Consider the following 12632-nt stretch of genomic DNA (forward strand, 5'->3'; position numbering starts at 1 on the left):
GGGGAAAGAGTAAAAGAGGGAGGCGGGGTGGTCCCTGTTGCCTGCTTGCCCAAATACTTCAATGGCGGCCTGCGGCCTGCAGAAACCATAAAGACTGCACGCGGGTGGGGGGAGGGCCCGCCTCCGCGGCGGGTGTGCGCCAACCGAGTGGAATGACTCTCATTCCCCCACGTCGCCTGAGCGGGAGGGGGAAATGAAAGCCATCAGAAAAGAGAATCAACAGCCAAAATCAGGCTAACACAAAGTCACACAGAAACACAGTAAACAAAAACAAGATAAGCAACATCATACAGTTTTTGCCTTTTTTTTGCTTCTCCACCGGGGAACGCAGATTTTTAAACAAAGGAAGATCATCATCGCTGCCACAACCAAGAGCCCTACTATGCGCAGCACAGTTGCTGTAACTTGCAGGAGCGTACGTTGCGGCCATACGTGGCGTTGAAGAAAGCGAATCATATACGTAAAAGCTGGGGTGGGGGTCGAAGAGTGATAGGGCTGGGGGGCGGCACCCCCGTTCTTTATACTGCCTTTGGACGGTTTCTCACAGGTCGGCCTCACCGCGGAGGTGGACCGCGCAGGGCGGGCCGAAGAGTCACCTGCTCCTCCCCGGAGTGTAAACACACTCAGCGGCAGCGTCAGCTGCAGAACTGCCTTCCCGTGCTGAGGAAGACTATGGATCGAGACAGACACGTTCACGTACCTCTCCACCTGCTGCCGCTGTGCCTTGTCTTTGCTCTGTAGCGCCGCGAGAAGAGCCTCGGGATCCGTCGTCAAGCGCAGGACACCAAAGTTGCGCTCAACGTAGGCGCCAACGCGGCGTGGAGAAGGGAATAGAGTCTCGAAGATGGTTGCAAGGCCCAAAATCTCGGCAGTGCTGTGCGTCAGTCCGGAGCTTGTGGCCTCAAGAATCGGGTACCCAAGCACCGCCGTGGCGTCGCATGAGGCGTCCATTCCAATCTCGCCCAAGTGCACATCGCCGCTGATGAACATCACCCGCTCGCTGTTATACAAGCGGAGCAGTGAAAAAAGGCGCTCGCGCGAGCGCGGAAAGGCGCCCCAGCTTTCGCTCACCTTCTCATCCATGATCAGCTGCACGCCGCTCCCAACAACCGTCAATGCGCATCGCTCCCGGCCCGTTGCGGGGTTCTGTCCGGCGACGTCATCGCGGAGGCGCTCCTCAAGCCATTTCCACTGCTCCTCACCCAGCATATCGCCGCTACGAGTGGCGTTTGCGGGGTCACGAAAGTAGCGTACATCCAAAAGCAGAAAACAAGCAGCATGGTCGTACAAACGCTGCAGCTCCTTCAGTGCGGTGGACCGCGGGGAGTTCATATCGGAAGTTGGGTCCAGCGCCCGAAATGGAATGGCCTCAAAATTATAAACACCTTTTTGCTTTCTGCGCGGACTGTTCTTCGCAACCCCAAGAAAGTCCAAAAAGAACTGCTGTGTAACATCCTTGCCCGCGTATTCTGCCCCGCCGTCGTTCTTGCCAAGGTCATGGTCGTCCCACACACCCATAACGCACTGCCTCTCTTCTTCGTCGTCACGGGTAGCTGCAGCTGTGCGCTGCCGCACGCATGTCTGGCGGAATGCAACATATTCCGGGGCGTTGCGTTGGTGTACAAACTTTGAGCGAACCAGTTCCAAATCATCGTTCGGATAACAACCCCGAAGGAAACTAAAATTGTCCCCGTACACCGCATCACCAAGCCAAACAAGTGCATCAACCGGAGGATTGGCCGCACAACCGCCCGTGTCACGCTTCGGTGGCTTCTTTGGCTCTCCGACATGTTCGCTGTGCTCGACGGTGGCTGCTATCACGTCCCAGTAGCCCTGGTCCCTGTCGTGTCGGTTGCAGCTGACAAAAACAATCTGTGCGAGGTCACGACTCTCTGCCTTCGCCGCGGGCAAGAGGAGGGAGAGTGAGCAGAGAAACAGCGCCGTGAGCGCCGTCTTTGCAGGGTTGGTTCGCATCGCGAGCTTCTCACGCCAACTCAGAAACAGCTGATGGTAAATGAGGAAAAAATGATTCTTAAATGCCTCCCTTTATCGTGTGTTCGTCCATCGCAAGGGAAGTTGCAGGAGAACGCAAAATAGCAAGTAAAAAAAAAAGTAAATACATAAATAAAAAGAGAAATGAAGCGAGACCCAACGCCCCATAGAAAATGGCATCGCATACCCACCGAAGTTCTGCCCCGCGCCGACGCACGCACATAATCCGTTCGGCGCGCAATGGGGCTTATCAAAGCGCACATGCACACACGCAACGGCAGAGGGAAGAAAGGGAGTCACACCAAAGACAAGAGTCGTGTGGCTCGACGGGGGAGATAAAGCAGTAGAAAAGAACCCCCCCAAAAAAAAAGGCAGCAAATGGGGTTTCACGAGGAAGAGGGCACCACAGGATGTGTGAAGTAGATCGAACTGGCAGGCCGTGTGGTGCGGATCAATTTGTGCATGCGCATATGTATTTTTTTTTCTTTTTCTTTCGTTGTTGCCTTTGCAATGAAGTGAGTATTCACGCGCGGAGATATTTTTTGCCCGACCGGTCACCCTCTCTGGAGCAACTTTGACCCTCGCGATATGAAAAACAGTAATCCCCCCCCCCTCCTCTCTTACGCACTTTCCAATTATTCCCCCTCCCCCTTCTCTTTCGTGTCCATGACGCACAGGAGCCGTCGACCAGCCACAGTAAGGGGGAGGGGCGAATGCGCGAGAGGACCGTCCACCAAAGTGGCCACGCCCTCGCGGAACCAAAAAAAAAACGGCCACGCTCACAGTAAACAAAAGGAGGCGGGTATCAACGGTAAGGAAAGAAGGGAAGGTAAAAGGACAAAACAACAACAACAACAACAACAACAACAACAACACTGGGAGGAAGGAGCCAGGAAGCCTAAAAGGAACATGGGAGTAAAAAGGTGGCAGCGCATGCTTGTGTGTGTGTGCTTCCAAGCGACACATCGCCCCATTATCGGAGAGCGTCATTGCATGTGTGCTCGCAATTTGGCGTTTGCCGCCCCCAGCTCCTCGACACGTGGTTGCGCTAGTCGCAGTCGCCGCAACACCGCCTGCAGAGGCTCCTCCGTATCATTCACCCCACAGCATTTCCTTCGCATGAGGGTGGCTACGCCGATCAGTGCCGCTGCGGCTATTCACTTCCTCCACCAACGAAACGTAGAGAGGCGCTCCATCTACTTTGAGGCAGGGATTTACTTCTCAACTGTGCGTGGCGTCACTCGCCTCCTCAGGCGGACTTCTACTGCCATTATGAGCCCCTTCCTTTCCTAACTCCTCCTCCTTTTGGTGGTGGTTGTTGACGGCCTTTCCGTTCTCTTTCGACGTGCCAGGCCTATGCGTCACGGCATCCTTTGCAGCAAACCAAAGCAGCCACCACTCTTGCGCCTCCCGCGACTCTATTCTGCCCCGCTCCCCCTCCTCCTTTTCCAGAATTAGTCGTATAAAGAGGCGCTGCAGAAGTACCTTCTGGGATGGCGATCCCGTGGCAGTGATGGACATCCGCCTGGGCGCCACGTCATTCCTCTCATTAGGCGGACTTTCGGGAGGCAAAGTAAGTACCGTGTGCAGCATCTGCGAGTATCTCTCCGCTTCTAGCGCCGCCCGTAGAGCCTCCTCTTGCCAATACACATTCTCTTCCTGAAGGTCCTCCACTACCCACGCCGGGTCCACATCACGCCCTCTCTGAGGCATCACCATATTCGCTACAGGTGTCGAGGTTGAGCGAGTATCATCAACACAATCAAGACTTTCATTCGTTAACAACCCCGCGTAGGGGCTCACGAATCCACCACGTGAGGGATACGATAGAGAAGCCATCGCCTGCAGGCTTCCGCGACGCGAGAGGAGAGAAGATGGTCTTCGAACAAACAAATTTGCGTCATGCGCAGTCGTATTTTGTGGTTGCTGTTGCTGCAGTGGTTGTTGTGGAAGGGGCGGCGGTGCGGAGGCGAGATTCGTTGGATATTCTGCCTCAGCGGTGCCGTGGGCGGTGGACACCAGGTGACTGTAATTGGCAGCCAAGATGGTCGGCAAGCGCTGCAAGCTACGTAGTGCCTCCTTGAAGTCCATCAGCGGCTCACTTGAGGCGGGTTTCATGACGCGGCTCAAGTGCTCTTCACGATCCTGAAGAACTTCTTCAGTGGATGTGCTCGCAAACCGAACAACCCGCGCCACCATGTCTGTTAATTCCATTGATTGCTTGGCCGCCTCTTCCCCGCAGCGCTTGACGTGCCACAACACCTCAGTGTAGGCGTCAACTACTTTACAAATAAACTGCCTGTAAAACATCTCCTCAGACTCTATTTGACGAACGCAAAGTTTTTTGGCCTTTGCGAGCTCGCCGGAACCTTCTCGCACGATGACATCTCCTGCCCTCGTCTCCCTTGAAGCGGATTCCCGCGCCACCATCGCCCTAACTCTGCCTACACGAGCAAGGCGTTGTATCGGCACAGTTGCACTTTGCTTGTGTGTCTCACGACGCGGCGCATCGTGCTCCGGCGAAGTCGCCGGGGCGTCAACAAGGTACGGGGCTGGCCTCACGTACGTGGGCAGTGTTGCAGGCTTGCGACGAGGCGGTGACACACTCCCCTTTGCTGCTGCAGCGTGACCGGCGCTGCGGCTCCTTTGCTGCAAAACCACACCCGCTGCGAAGTGGCAGTTATGCGCATCAGCGGGTTGCGCGGAAGAACCACTTGGTGACCCCACAAGGGCGGGAACTCTCGCTGCCGCCGCGTGTCGAAGTGGGGAGCTTCGGCCCGTGGAAGACCTCGCCCTCGCCGTGGGTCCGTTGAGGTGTTCTCGGAATTCGTTCAGGATGCGTTGAAGATGGAGCTGCGCGCGCGGAGTCGCATCCTCCAGCATCAGCGCGTAAATATAAATATATATATTTATGTATTTCTTTTAGATGTTTTGTTTTTACGTACGTGTGCGGCTAAATGTGGTAGTAGAAAATACTTCAATAGTAACGCAACTCGCCCTTACCTCTCGCTATGACTTTGCATGCAACACGTACGCAGGCCCGTTCCGCCCCCGCACCCTCCCCCGCAGCGGCGACGACAGTACGCAGAAGCCGGTGCGGTGCTCGCAGCGTGCGAGGAGAGAGAAAAGGGAGAGGCGCAAAAACCAACAAAAAAAAACCGTAGCATTAGTGACAAAGGGAGAAAGAAACAAACGGAAAGAAAAGAACAATTTGGCCACAGCATCCGAGCCCCCCCGCTCCCCCACTGCAAAGAAGGCGGCCTCAGAACGGCCCACACACTGTCCGCTCCTCCAAGTGGCGAATAAAAAAACACTTCGAGGAAAAAAACAAAACAAAACAAAACAACAACAACGCGATTACGGGAAGCTCCACTAACGAGGAACAAAAGCCAGCCACAGCGAGAAAAAAAAAAGAAACGTGACCGGCGGGTACGGCGACGCGGTCCTCTTCACGTGCCAGCAGATTTCAAGAATCTCGTAACGCCGTGTATCTGGTGCCGACTGGTGATGTGGCGCTACACGGCAAACGCATTTCCGCCCCAGGCAGGCAGGCAGCACGTCGCTCTCGGCTGAACGTAAAAACACCGAGACAGTTACTTGCTCAAAGAAAGAAAAATGAAGGAGACACTTCACGCCAGGGAATCCAGCACATCATACAACTCCCGCTGCGCCGCTGCAAACTCCATGGATAACATCGGCGAGTCTCTGGGATACGCCCTACCTCGCAAATGATCAAGGATATATCGCCCACCCGCAGAATCACGGCGCACACTCCACCCCGGTGGCAGATTGCGTTGCAGTTTCCCCACTATCGTGTCGTAAAGATTACTTGTTGCGAGGGAACGGTACGAATATTCACCGTTGCTATGCGCCGGCGACGAAGCCGAAGCTGCAAGTGGTGCCTTTGAAGCATAACTCTCAGGTTCGCCCCCCAAGCCAATGCACCTTCCTCCCTTACTCCATGATGTTTCTTTAATCTCCAGTTTTCTTCTCTGGGCACGACGCTTGTCACGATTACTGCCGCTGCCGCTACTTCTGCTGCTGCTGCTGCTACTGCCGCTGCTGCTGTCGCTGTCACCAGACCTTATTAGTTCCATTTGTGACACCTTCTTGTCATTGCCGCCAGAATAACGGTTACCAGCTCGTGTTTGCCGCGGCAGTGGGGCGTGACGAATTGAACCATCCAGGGGTCCAACATTTACGTGCGGCTCTGCCTGGCGCAGAAGCCGCTGCTTTTCACCGTCATTGGGGAAACATAGGTTGTACTTCTCCGCCAGCGCCGGCCTCAGTCGTGCCGTCGCCAGCACCATGGCAAGATCGCCCTCCATCGACACATACACAAAGTAGCCACAGCGGCGGGCGAAGTCCTCCAGCTCCGCCAAATCCTTTTCGTAGTAACGCGCCTCGAGGCAGCAGTGAAAGAGCCCAAAGTGCGGGGTCATGTCCTCCGTGTCCACGGGATCGAGGTCGCCGCCGTACCTTGCGAGCGTCCTCTGGACACCCTTCCTGTCCTGCCGCCTGAGCGCCTCCGCATACTTGGAGAAAACCTGCACGAGGTGTCGTGTCCAGCGTCTGAAGAAGACGTTTCCTGACGCACTCACTTCATGCCGTAGCGAAAACGAAGACCCTAAAAGCCGTGCCTCCTTCGGCACCTGCCCCGAGGCCTCGCGAGAAATACCTACTTCACACCGCGTCGTCGTGCGATTCCAATCGTATAAAAATGGTCGAACAAACCTCCGATACGCATTCATCACCCAGGCATCTTGCAGTGCCGCCGCGGGGATTGGAAAAGGATCGGCCTCCCCCTGCAGACATGGGTCAATGAGTTTGCGTAGCTCCGTCTCCCAGTGCGGCAGATACAGCAGGGCAACCTCCAGACGGTAAATGTACGACCCATCAAATAGGCGCTCGCCAAGGAAGACACCCGTATCGTAGGCGAGGACCTGCAACAGCGTCACCACTTCTCGATGTAGGTTGCGATCCGTAAAGGCCCAGTGCAACACCACTGGGGCATCTGCTGGGGCTTGCTCTCCCTTGTCGTGCAGGTAATGCAGCTCTTCGGCCAGCTTCTCCTGCAAATGCGAATTGAAAGCGCCATTGCGCAGGTGAAACTTCCCCTCGCCATCCACGGCAATGCTACACGCGGAACCATAATTGGCCGCGAGGGCGAAGAGAGCGTCCCTCTGCGACGGAGGAATGGATGGGAGACAGATGTCACCGCGGAGACTGACATCCCGCACCATCGCGGGAAAAATTTCCAGGAAGCTTGCAGGAAGGTGTGGGGATGTGATCTCATACACGAGCTTCAACGGCGGAAGTTTCGGCGCCGTTGTGTTGGCCTCAGATGGTACACGACCACCGTGCGCCCCCTCCACACTGTCTGGTAGGTTCGAAGTTTCACGTGCGCCATCGCGGCGGGACATATTCTAACGCGCCCAAAACAAGAAGAAAGCCTGTGGAGAAAACAGAAACACCAAGTCCCCCGCCCCACACCGCAGCAGAATAACAGCAGCAAGAAGGAAAGCAAAAACAAAAAGACAATAGTGGGAAACAACTAGACCTAACCCGCCTCAATGTCGCAGGAAAGGCAGCCGAGAAGCCTCCGTGCTTCCCTTCTCTAGCTTTGACAGAAGAACAGCAACAACAACAAAAAATCACATGTCAAACTTTTTTTTTCTTTGTTGTTGTTTTCTTGCCTTTTTTCTGTACCCACATGTCTTCGTTTCCTAAGAAATTAAAAGAGACATTTGCTGATGCAGTGCCTGCCACTCAGACTTTTCCCTCGCAAGGACAGACACCGCCTCTTGCGCCGCAGAAAGCTTTTCCTCCAACGCCTTTCGGTCCTTTGCATACTCGTCTCGTATTCTTTCGGCCTCTTCTCCTAGCGTTTCGTACCGCTGCTGCAGCCGATCAACATCCCTCTCAGCGGCGATAACCTGGCCCTCGAGCTCCTCCAACTCCGAGTTCATCGCATCCGGCGCGGGATCTACACCACGGTGGAGGGAAGAGCCCGCTGCCTCGCCTTCAAAGCACACGGCAGGAGCCTCCGTCGCAGTGGCATCGGTCTCAGCGTCATCCGTGCCATCCCCAGTGGTATTCCTGCCCTTTTCTTTGTTATTTGTACTGCATGGGCCCATAACAGCAGTGATCGCACTTGCTGTCTCCTTACCAACGAGGCGTGGGCGTCGCAGTACTTGCACCGACCTCAGCTGTGGATGTGAGTTGCCCACGCCCTCAGAACTGACATCCACGCTGTTAACTTGCCCCGTTTCACACGGTTCACGCGGCGTGGGGGAGGCATCCTCGGCACTGCACAATCCTAGGAGCAACGGGGGCAGCTCAGCCTCCACTGGAAGAAGCCCTTCGTCCTCTAAACGGCGCAAAAGATGTTGGCGTGCTTCTGCGGCTCGCCAGAGATCCCCGCGTAGGCTCCGCGTCTCCGTCACCCCTCTCTGCTCCATCGCCTGCATCAGTTCCTTGTGGCCGCGCCTCAGCTCCTCCATCTTGCATGTAGAGTTTTCTTCCATGCCTTGAAGGCTGTCGTCTAGTGATGCTGCGTGTTGCAGTTGTGTGTCGATGTGTTCATGTTGAATTTTAAGTCGTTCTTCTCGCTCTCTAACTATCCGACACATATTGCGGATACTCTTTTGAATGACCGAGACGGGGTGACTGAACACGTGCGAGGAATGACGACCACAGTATCGATCCGCCGCGGCAATGCAGCGAGAGAGTTGCTCACAGCAAGAGGCCCACTGTGCCGATTGCGCCTCACCTGCGCTCCCCGCCGCGTCCCCCTCCAGAGACAACTCGTCTAGGATGGTCTCCAGATTGGCTAACTGCTGCAGCAGCGTGTCATGTCTGTACTGCTGCAGCCGCAGTTGTGTGTTTTTCTCCACCAGCATGCTCTCTAGCATATCAAGCTCCTCAATCGCACGCAATTCGTTCAGAGTAGAGACCGTATCGGCAGCGATCTCGCGTTTGCGATGCCACACGCATTCCTTTTCTCTTTGCCGTGCATCCACCTTTGCCAGTATTTCTCGCAGCAGGGCCTCTTTGCGTTCCTGCTCTGCCTCGGCGGCGCTCGTGCGAAGCCTCAGTGCGTTCAGGCCTTGCTTAGCCGCCGCAATCGCGTCCTGATAAATACCAACCTCCATGTGCGCGCCACCCGCTGTTTTCCGCTCTGGCGACGTGCAAGAGCCCCCAGCCCCCCACCGCTACGACTACCGGAGTATTGGGCCACAGACGATGGCAACTCCTTTCCGCGGCGAAGACGCACAGGGCAACAGCAGTCAACACACATGCACATGCGAGAAGCAAGAAGCAGAAAAAAGGAACCGGAAGGAAGAGAGAGACAGGGAGAGACAGAGAGGGCAAATTGTGCTACTAATAACAATAGTAATAATAATTATAAACAAACGAGAGCGGAATAAAAAAGAGAACTGTGGTTGTACTTGTATGTATATATGTGTATGCGTGTTTGTGTGGGGGGTGGTAGACATGCACCTCACGCGCCACACCTGTACGTACATTGTAAACGCCGGGGAGTATAGGAAAGCACAGGAAGAAAAGCGACACCGCCGACGACAACGGAAAGAAAAATGCGGAGTCAGAGAAAAGGGCGTAACAGAGAAGAAATGCAGAAAAAAATGTCCCGCCATGCCATTCCAATCTCTCCCGAGTGCCTCATTTCTTCGCTCACTCGCTCTCTCTCTTTCTTTTTCACTCAGGCGATCTCGTCTGCGGCTGCCCGCCTCTTTTTACGCCTTCTTCCCATTTCCGATGGGCAATTCGCCCTCGCTCTCAGCCTGTTGGATGACGATGAGCAGATACTTTGTGTCGGGGGCCACAAGCACCTCGTGCTTCCTTGACCGTACACGCAGGAAAAGCAGGTCGTTGTTGCTGTCTAGGTCGACCACTGCACTTCGCGCCTTCATCGCCAGACTCTGGAACAGCGCGCTGTACTGCACGGCAAGGGGCCGGGAGTGTTCCTGAAATGTGTGGCGAATGGGGATGCCGTCCGTGTTCACGATGATCATCCCCCGCACGCCCGGGTGGTCTGTGATCTGCTTGACGAGCTCCTCAATGTCTGCGCCGCCGGTCGCCGCCATCCTCGCGTCCTTCCCGCCACTCTCGCTCTATGCGCGTGCGTATGCCCTGCTCTTCCTCCGCAGAGAAGGAGGGCAAAAAAAAAGAAAGAAACAGAGCAGAGCAAAGGCGTGGGAAGAAGGCACGCAAAATCAGAAGCAACTGCCAAGGCAAATACGCGGAGGGGAGCGCAACACGCGAAATTAGACGAGGACGACCCAACGCGCATCAATCGTCCCTCCACCCGCCAACTCGCCCTCAGAGGACAAAAAACACACAAATGCACACCGAGTGAGAGTCTAGAAAAAAAAAAAAAGAACGATAAAAAAGCGGTTCAGATTGGTTGCTTGCAATGTGAAACGTGCGGCCGCAATGAATCTGACGCTCTCTACCAATGAGGGAGTAGACTGCCTGTCATACGCTTGCTGAGTGCCGTGAGCTGACCCAGCATGCGTGGAAACGTAATGTACTTCAAATTAGGTTACTTTTTTTTTATGTTCTTGTTTCCGTTTAAAGTCGATTGGTGGGGGGAATTTAAGCACTGAAGAGGCGTCTGCGGCAGGGCAGTCAGAGAGCCCCTTTTTTATCTTATTCGTTGTTCTTGCGCGGCAAACACAATGGCGGGCAGCAATAATACGGTTCAGGCGCAACTGTTGCTTCCTCGGCCTGCAAACGGCTTCCAATATGCGTCGCCGGCCCTCCTTCCCGGCCCCTCCCCCATGCAACGGGGGAAGGCGGTGACGGGGACGCCGCACGCCCGCTTCTTACTCACAGCGCCAGAGGGCGGGGCGAAACACTCCTCGTCTCTCTCTCTCTCTTTCTCTCCACCTCGCACAGGCGCCTCTAAAGTTGGCTCAGAAACTCCCGATCGCTGCCAAGTTTTGTGAGTTCAAAAAGTAGTGAGAAAAAAACCCCATCCAGGACACAAACGCTCACGTTCGCCGCGGTGCCTTTGAATAACCCCCGCCAGCCCTCTCTCCGGAGAAGGTTATTTACGATGTAGTAGACGCGTCCAAAGGGCACGCTCTCTGCCCTACTGCACTTTTCCACGGGCAGGGCCTGCAGCCTTGTGTGCAGAACGTCAAGCGGGTTAAACACCATCGTCGTGATGGCGCTGGCGCACATGCCTGCCATGGCGTTCAGTGCGGGGTTGTCTGTGGGAGACAGCAGCCAATTTTGCCGCCACAGTGGCTGGGAAGCATCATTCGCCCCTCGTTCGCGTTCCCACCGCGACAGCGTTGGCTCAAAAAGTGTGTAGAGAACAACCTTCATCTTGCTGTACAAGCCCCACCACATCGCACTCTCAGGGAGCGCCGCGATGCCAGGCAAGAGGCCGGCATAAAGCCCACGAAGGGCATCGCCTCCACGACGAAGCAGGGTTGTATTTGGTTGCTGATGCAGACGACAAACCTCCCGCCCCGTCGCCCAAGCAGATCCATACATGTTTCTCGCGGACATACCATAGCCGGACGTCATCTGCCGATTGCACACGACACTCATCGGTGTGGCAATAAGAAGGGCAGCCAAACTACCCGCCACGCCACCTGCGGCTGCAGCGTGACTACTGGCAGTGAAATCGCGTCCTTGCCAGGAAGCGTCACCCTCTGGAAGCGATGGCGGAGTCTCCAGATGCTCCCGCACCAACTCTAGTGTGTGAAGGTATGCCACCTCACCGACAAGATTTCCAACGAATGCAACACCAAATCCCCGATAAATGGCCCTCACCCCTTTCTTGGCGGTGGCCGAGTGTGCGCCGAACTCGCCTCGGTAGGCCTGGGACAGGATGTGCACCACCGACGGCGGCGTGTTCTCTTGCATCACGCGCTTGCGCGAAATGGCAAGGTTCAAGGGGTGCAACAGCACCGTCCGGACCCCGGAGCTTAGCCCAAGGAGCAAATACCAGGTGGGGGTGTGCAGGTCCGAGAGACTGCGATTCACCGCGTTGGTCGAAAAGGGCTCCGACGGCGTCTTTGCCATCGCGCCGGAGTTCTGCAAAGCGCCGCGCACATCTTCGCATGTCGTCGTCATGTCCCTACCGCTACACCACGCGCAGAAGAAAGAGAAGAGAGTGACTATTTTTGCCAATGGAGCGTGTTTAGAAACCAAGCAGCAAGTCAAACTTTAAAACGAAAAAGAAAGAAACCAAGGCTAAAAAAGCCACAAAAAAAACAAAAAACAAAAACAAAAACAAAGTGAAAGCGTAAACCAGGCGTCGTTGTTTATTCATGTGCATTCACTGACATACTTCCGTGACGCCCTCCCCCACTCCACGAGTAAGACCCGCATACTAAAACCCCAGCTCGCAAGCAACAAATGTGCACAGTAAATACATTTTTATGCATTCGAAAAATGGAAGCAACAAATAAATATAAACATGTAAAATTCCCGTGTGTATGCGTGTGTATGTGGTTCCCCCACCCACTCCCCACTTCTTTATTTTGTTCACATATATATATATATATATATATATTTGTGTGTGTGCGGTGGGAGGGGCGACCACGGTTGGGTCCCGTACGGTAGGACGAAGCTCCTCCTACGCCTCTACTACCTCATTA

At 55.0% G+C, this 12632-nt stretch overlaps 6 protein-coding genes across 6 annotated transcripts, besides 12 other annotated features; all 6 read right to left on the reverse strand.

The window, feature by feature from the left end:
• Nucleotides 1-236: 236 nt before the first annotated feature.
• Nucleotides 237-274: a microsatellite.
• An 11-nt stretch (nucleotides 275-285) lies between these two features.
• Nucleotides 286-1974, reverse strand: Tco025E_05894 (alkaline phosphatase; the record flags this gene model as incomplete). Its single annotated transcript, XM_029372784.1, has 1 exon — nucleotides 286-1974. The coding sequence occupies one exon, from the start codon at nucleotides 1972-1974 to the stop codon at nucleotides 286-288; it is 1689 nt and encodes a 562-aa protein (XP_029227113.1).
• Nucleotides 1975-2098: 124 nt separating this feature from the next.
• Nucleotides 2099-2141: a sequence feature (A-rich).
• Nucleotides 2142-2829: 688 nt separating this feature from the next.
• Nucleotides 2830-2867: a microsatellite.
• A 346-nt stretch (nucleotides 2868-3213) lies between these two features.
• On the reverse strand, nucleotides 3214-4875 carry Tco025E_05895 (uncharacterized protein; the record flags this gene model as incomplete). The annotated part of the gene is made up of 1 exon (XM_029372785.1): nucleotides 3214-4875. One exon carries the CDS (start codon nucleotides 4873-4875, stop codon nucleotides 3214-3216), a length of 1662 nt encoding a protein of 553 aa, XP_029227114.1.
• A 7-nt stretch (nucleotides 4876-4882) lies between these two features.
• Nucleotides 4883-4909: a microsatellite.
• A 404-nt stretch (nucleotides 4910-5313) lies between these two features.
• Nucleotides 5314-5344: a microsatellite.
• A 277-nt stretch (nucleotides 5345-5621) lies between these two features.
• On the reverse strand, nucleotides 5622-7415 carry Tco025E_05896 (uncharacterized protein; the record flags this gene model as incomplete). Its single annotated transcript, XM_029372786.1, has 1 exon — nucleotides 5622-7415. The coding sequence occupies one exon, from the start codon at nucleotides 7413-7415 to the stop codon at nucleotides 5622-5624; it is 1794 nt and encodes a 597-aa protein (XP_029227115.1).
• Nucleotides 7416-7718: 303 nt separating this feature from the next.
• On the reverse strand, nucleotides 7719-9146 carry Tco025E_05897 (uncharacterized protein; the record flags this gene model as incomplete). The annotated part of the gene is made up of 1 exon (XM_029372787.1): nucleotides 7719-9146. One exon carries the CDS (start codon nucleotides 9144-9146, stop codon nucleotides 7719-7721), a length of 1428 nt encoding a protein of 475 aa, XP_029227116.1.
• Nucleotides 9147-9298: 152 nt separating this feature from the next.
• Nucleotides 9299-9338: a microsatellite.
• Nucleotides 9336-9361: a microsatellite.
• Nucleotides 9362-9373: 12 nt separating this feature from the next.
• Nucleotides 9374-9403: a microsatellite.
• A 277-nt stretch (nucleotides 9404-9680) lies between these two features.
• Nucleotides 9681-9717: a microsatellite.
• Nucleotides 9718-9749: 32 nt separating this feature from the next.
• On the reverse strand, nucleotides 9750-10100 carry Tco025E_05898 (dynein light chain; the record flags this gene model as incomplete). Its single annotated transcript, XM_029372788.1, has 1 exon — nucleotides 9750-10100. The coding sequence occupies one exon, from the start codon at nucleotides 10098-10100 to the stop codon at nucleotides 9750-9752; it is 351 nt and encodes a 116-aa protein (XP_029227117.1).
• Nucleotides 10101-10873: 773 nt separating this feature from the next.
• Nucleotides 10874-10902: a microsatellite.
• An 18-nt stretch (nucleotides 10903-10920) lies between these two features.
• On the reverse strand, nucleotides 10921-12105 carry Tco025E_05899 (putative mitochondrial carrier protein; the record flags this gene model as incomplete). Its single annotated transcript, XM_029372789.1, has 1 exon — nucleotides 10921-12105. One exon carries the CDS (start codon nucleotides 12103-12105, stop codon nucleotides 10921-10923), a length of 1185 nt encoding a protein of 394 aa, XP_029227118.1.
• A 95-nt stretch (nucleotides 12106-12200) lies between these two features.
• Nucleotides 12201-12269: a sequence feature (A-rich).
• A 254-nt stretch (nucleotides 12270-12523) lies between these two features.
• Nucleotides 12524-12547: a microsatellite.
• The last annotated feature ends 85 nt before the right edge of the window (nucleotides 12548-12632 follow it).

The sequence above is a fragment of the Trypanosoma conorhini genome, assembly GCF_003719485.1.
Source record: "Trypanosoma conorhini strain 025E chromosome Unknown Tco_14.4_contig_00368, whole genome shotgun sequence".
NCBI classification, from domain to species: Eukaryota; Euglenozoa; class Kinetoplastea; order Trypanosomatida; family Trypanosomatidae; genus Trypanosoma; species Trypanosoma conorhini.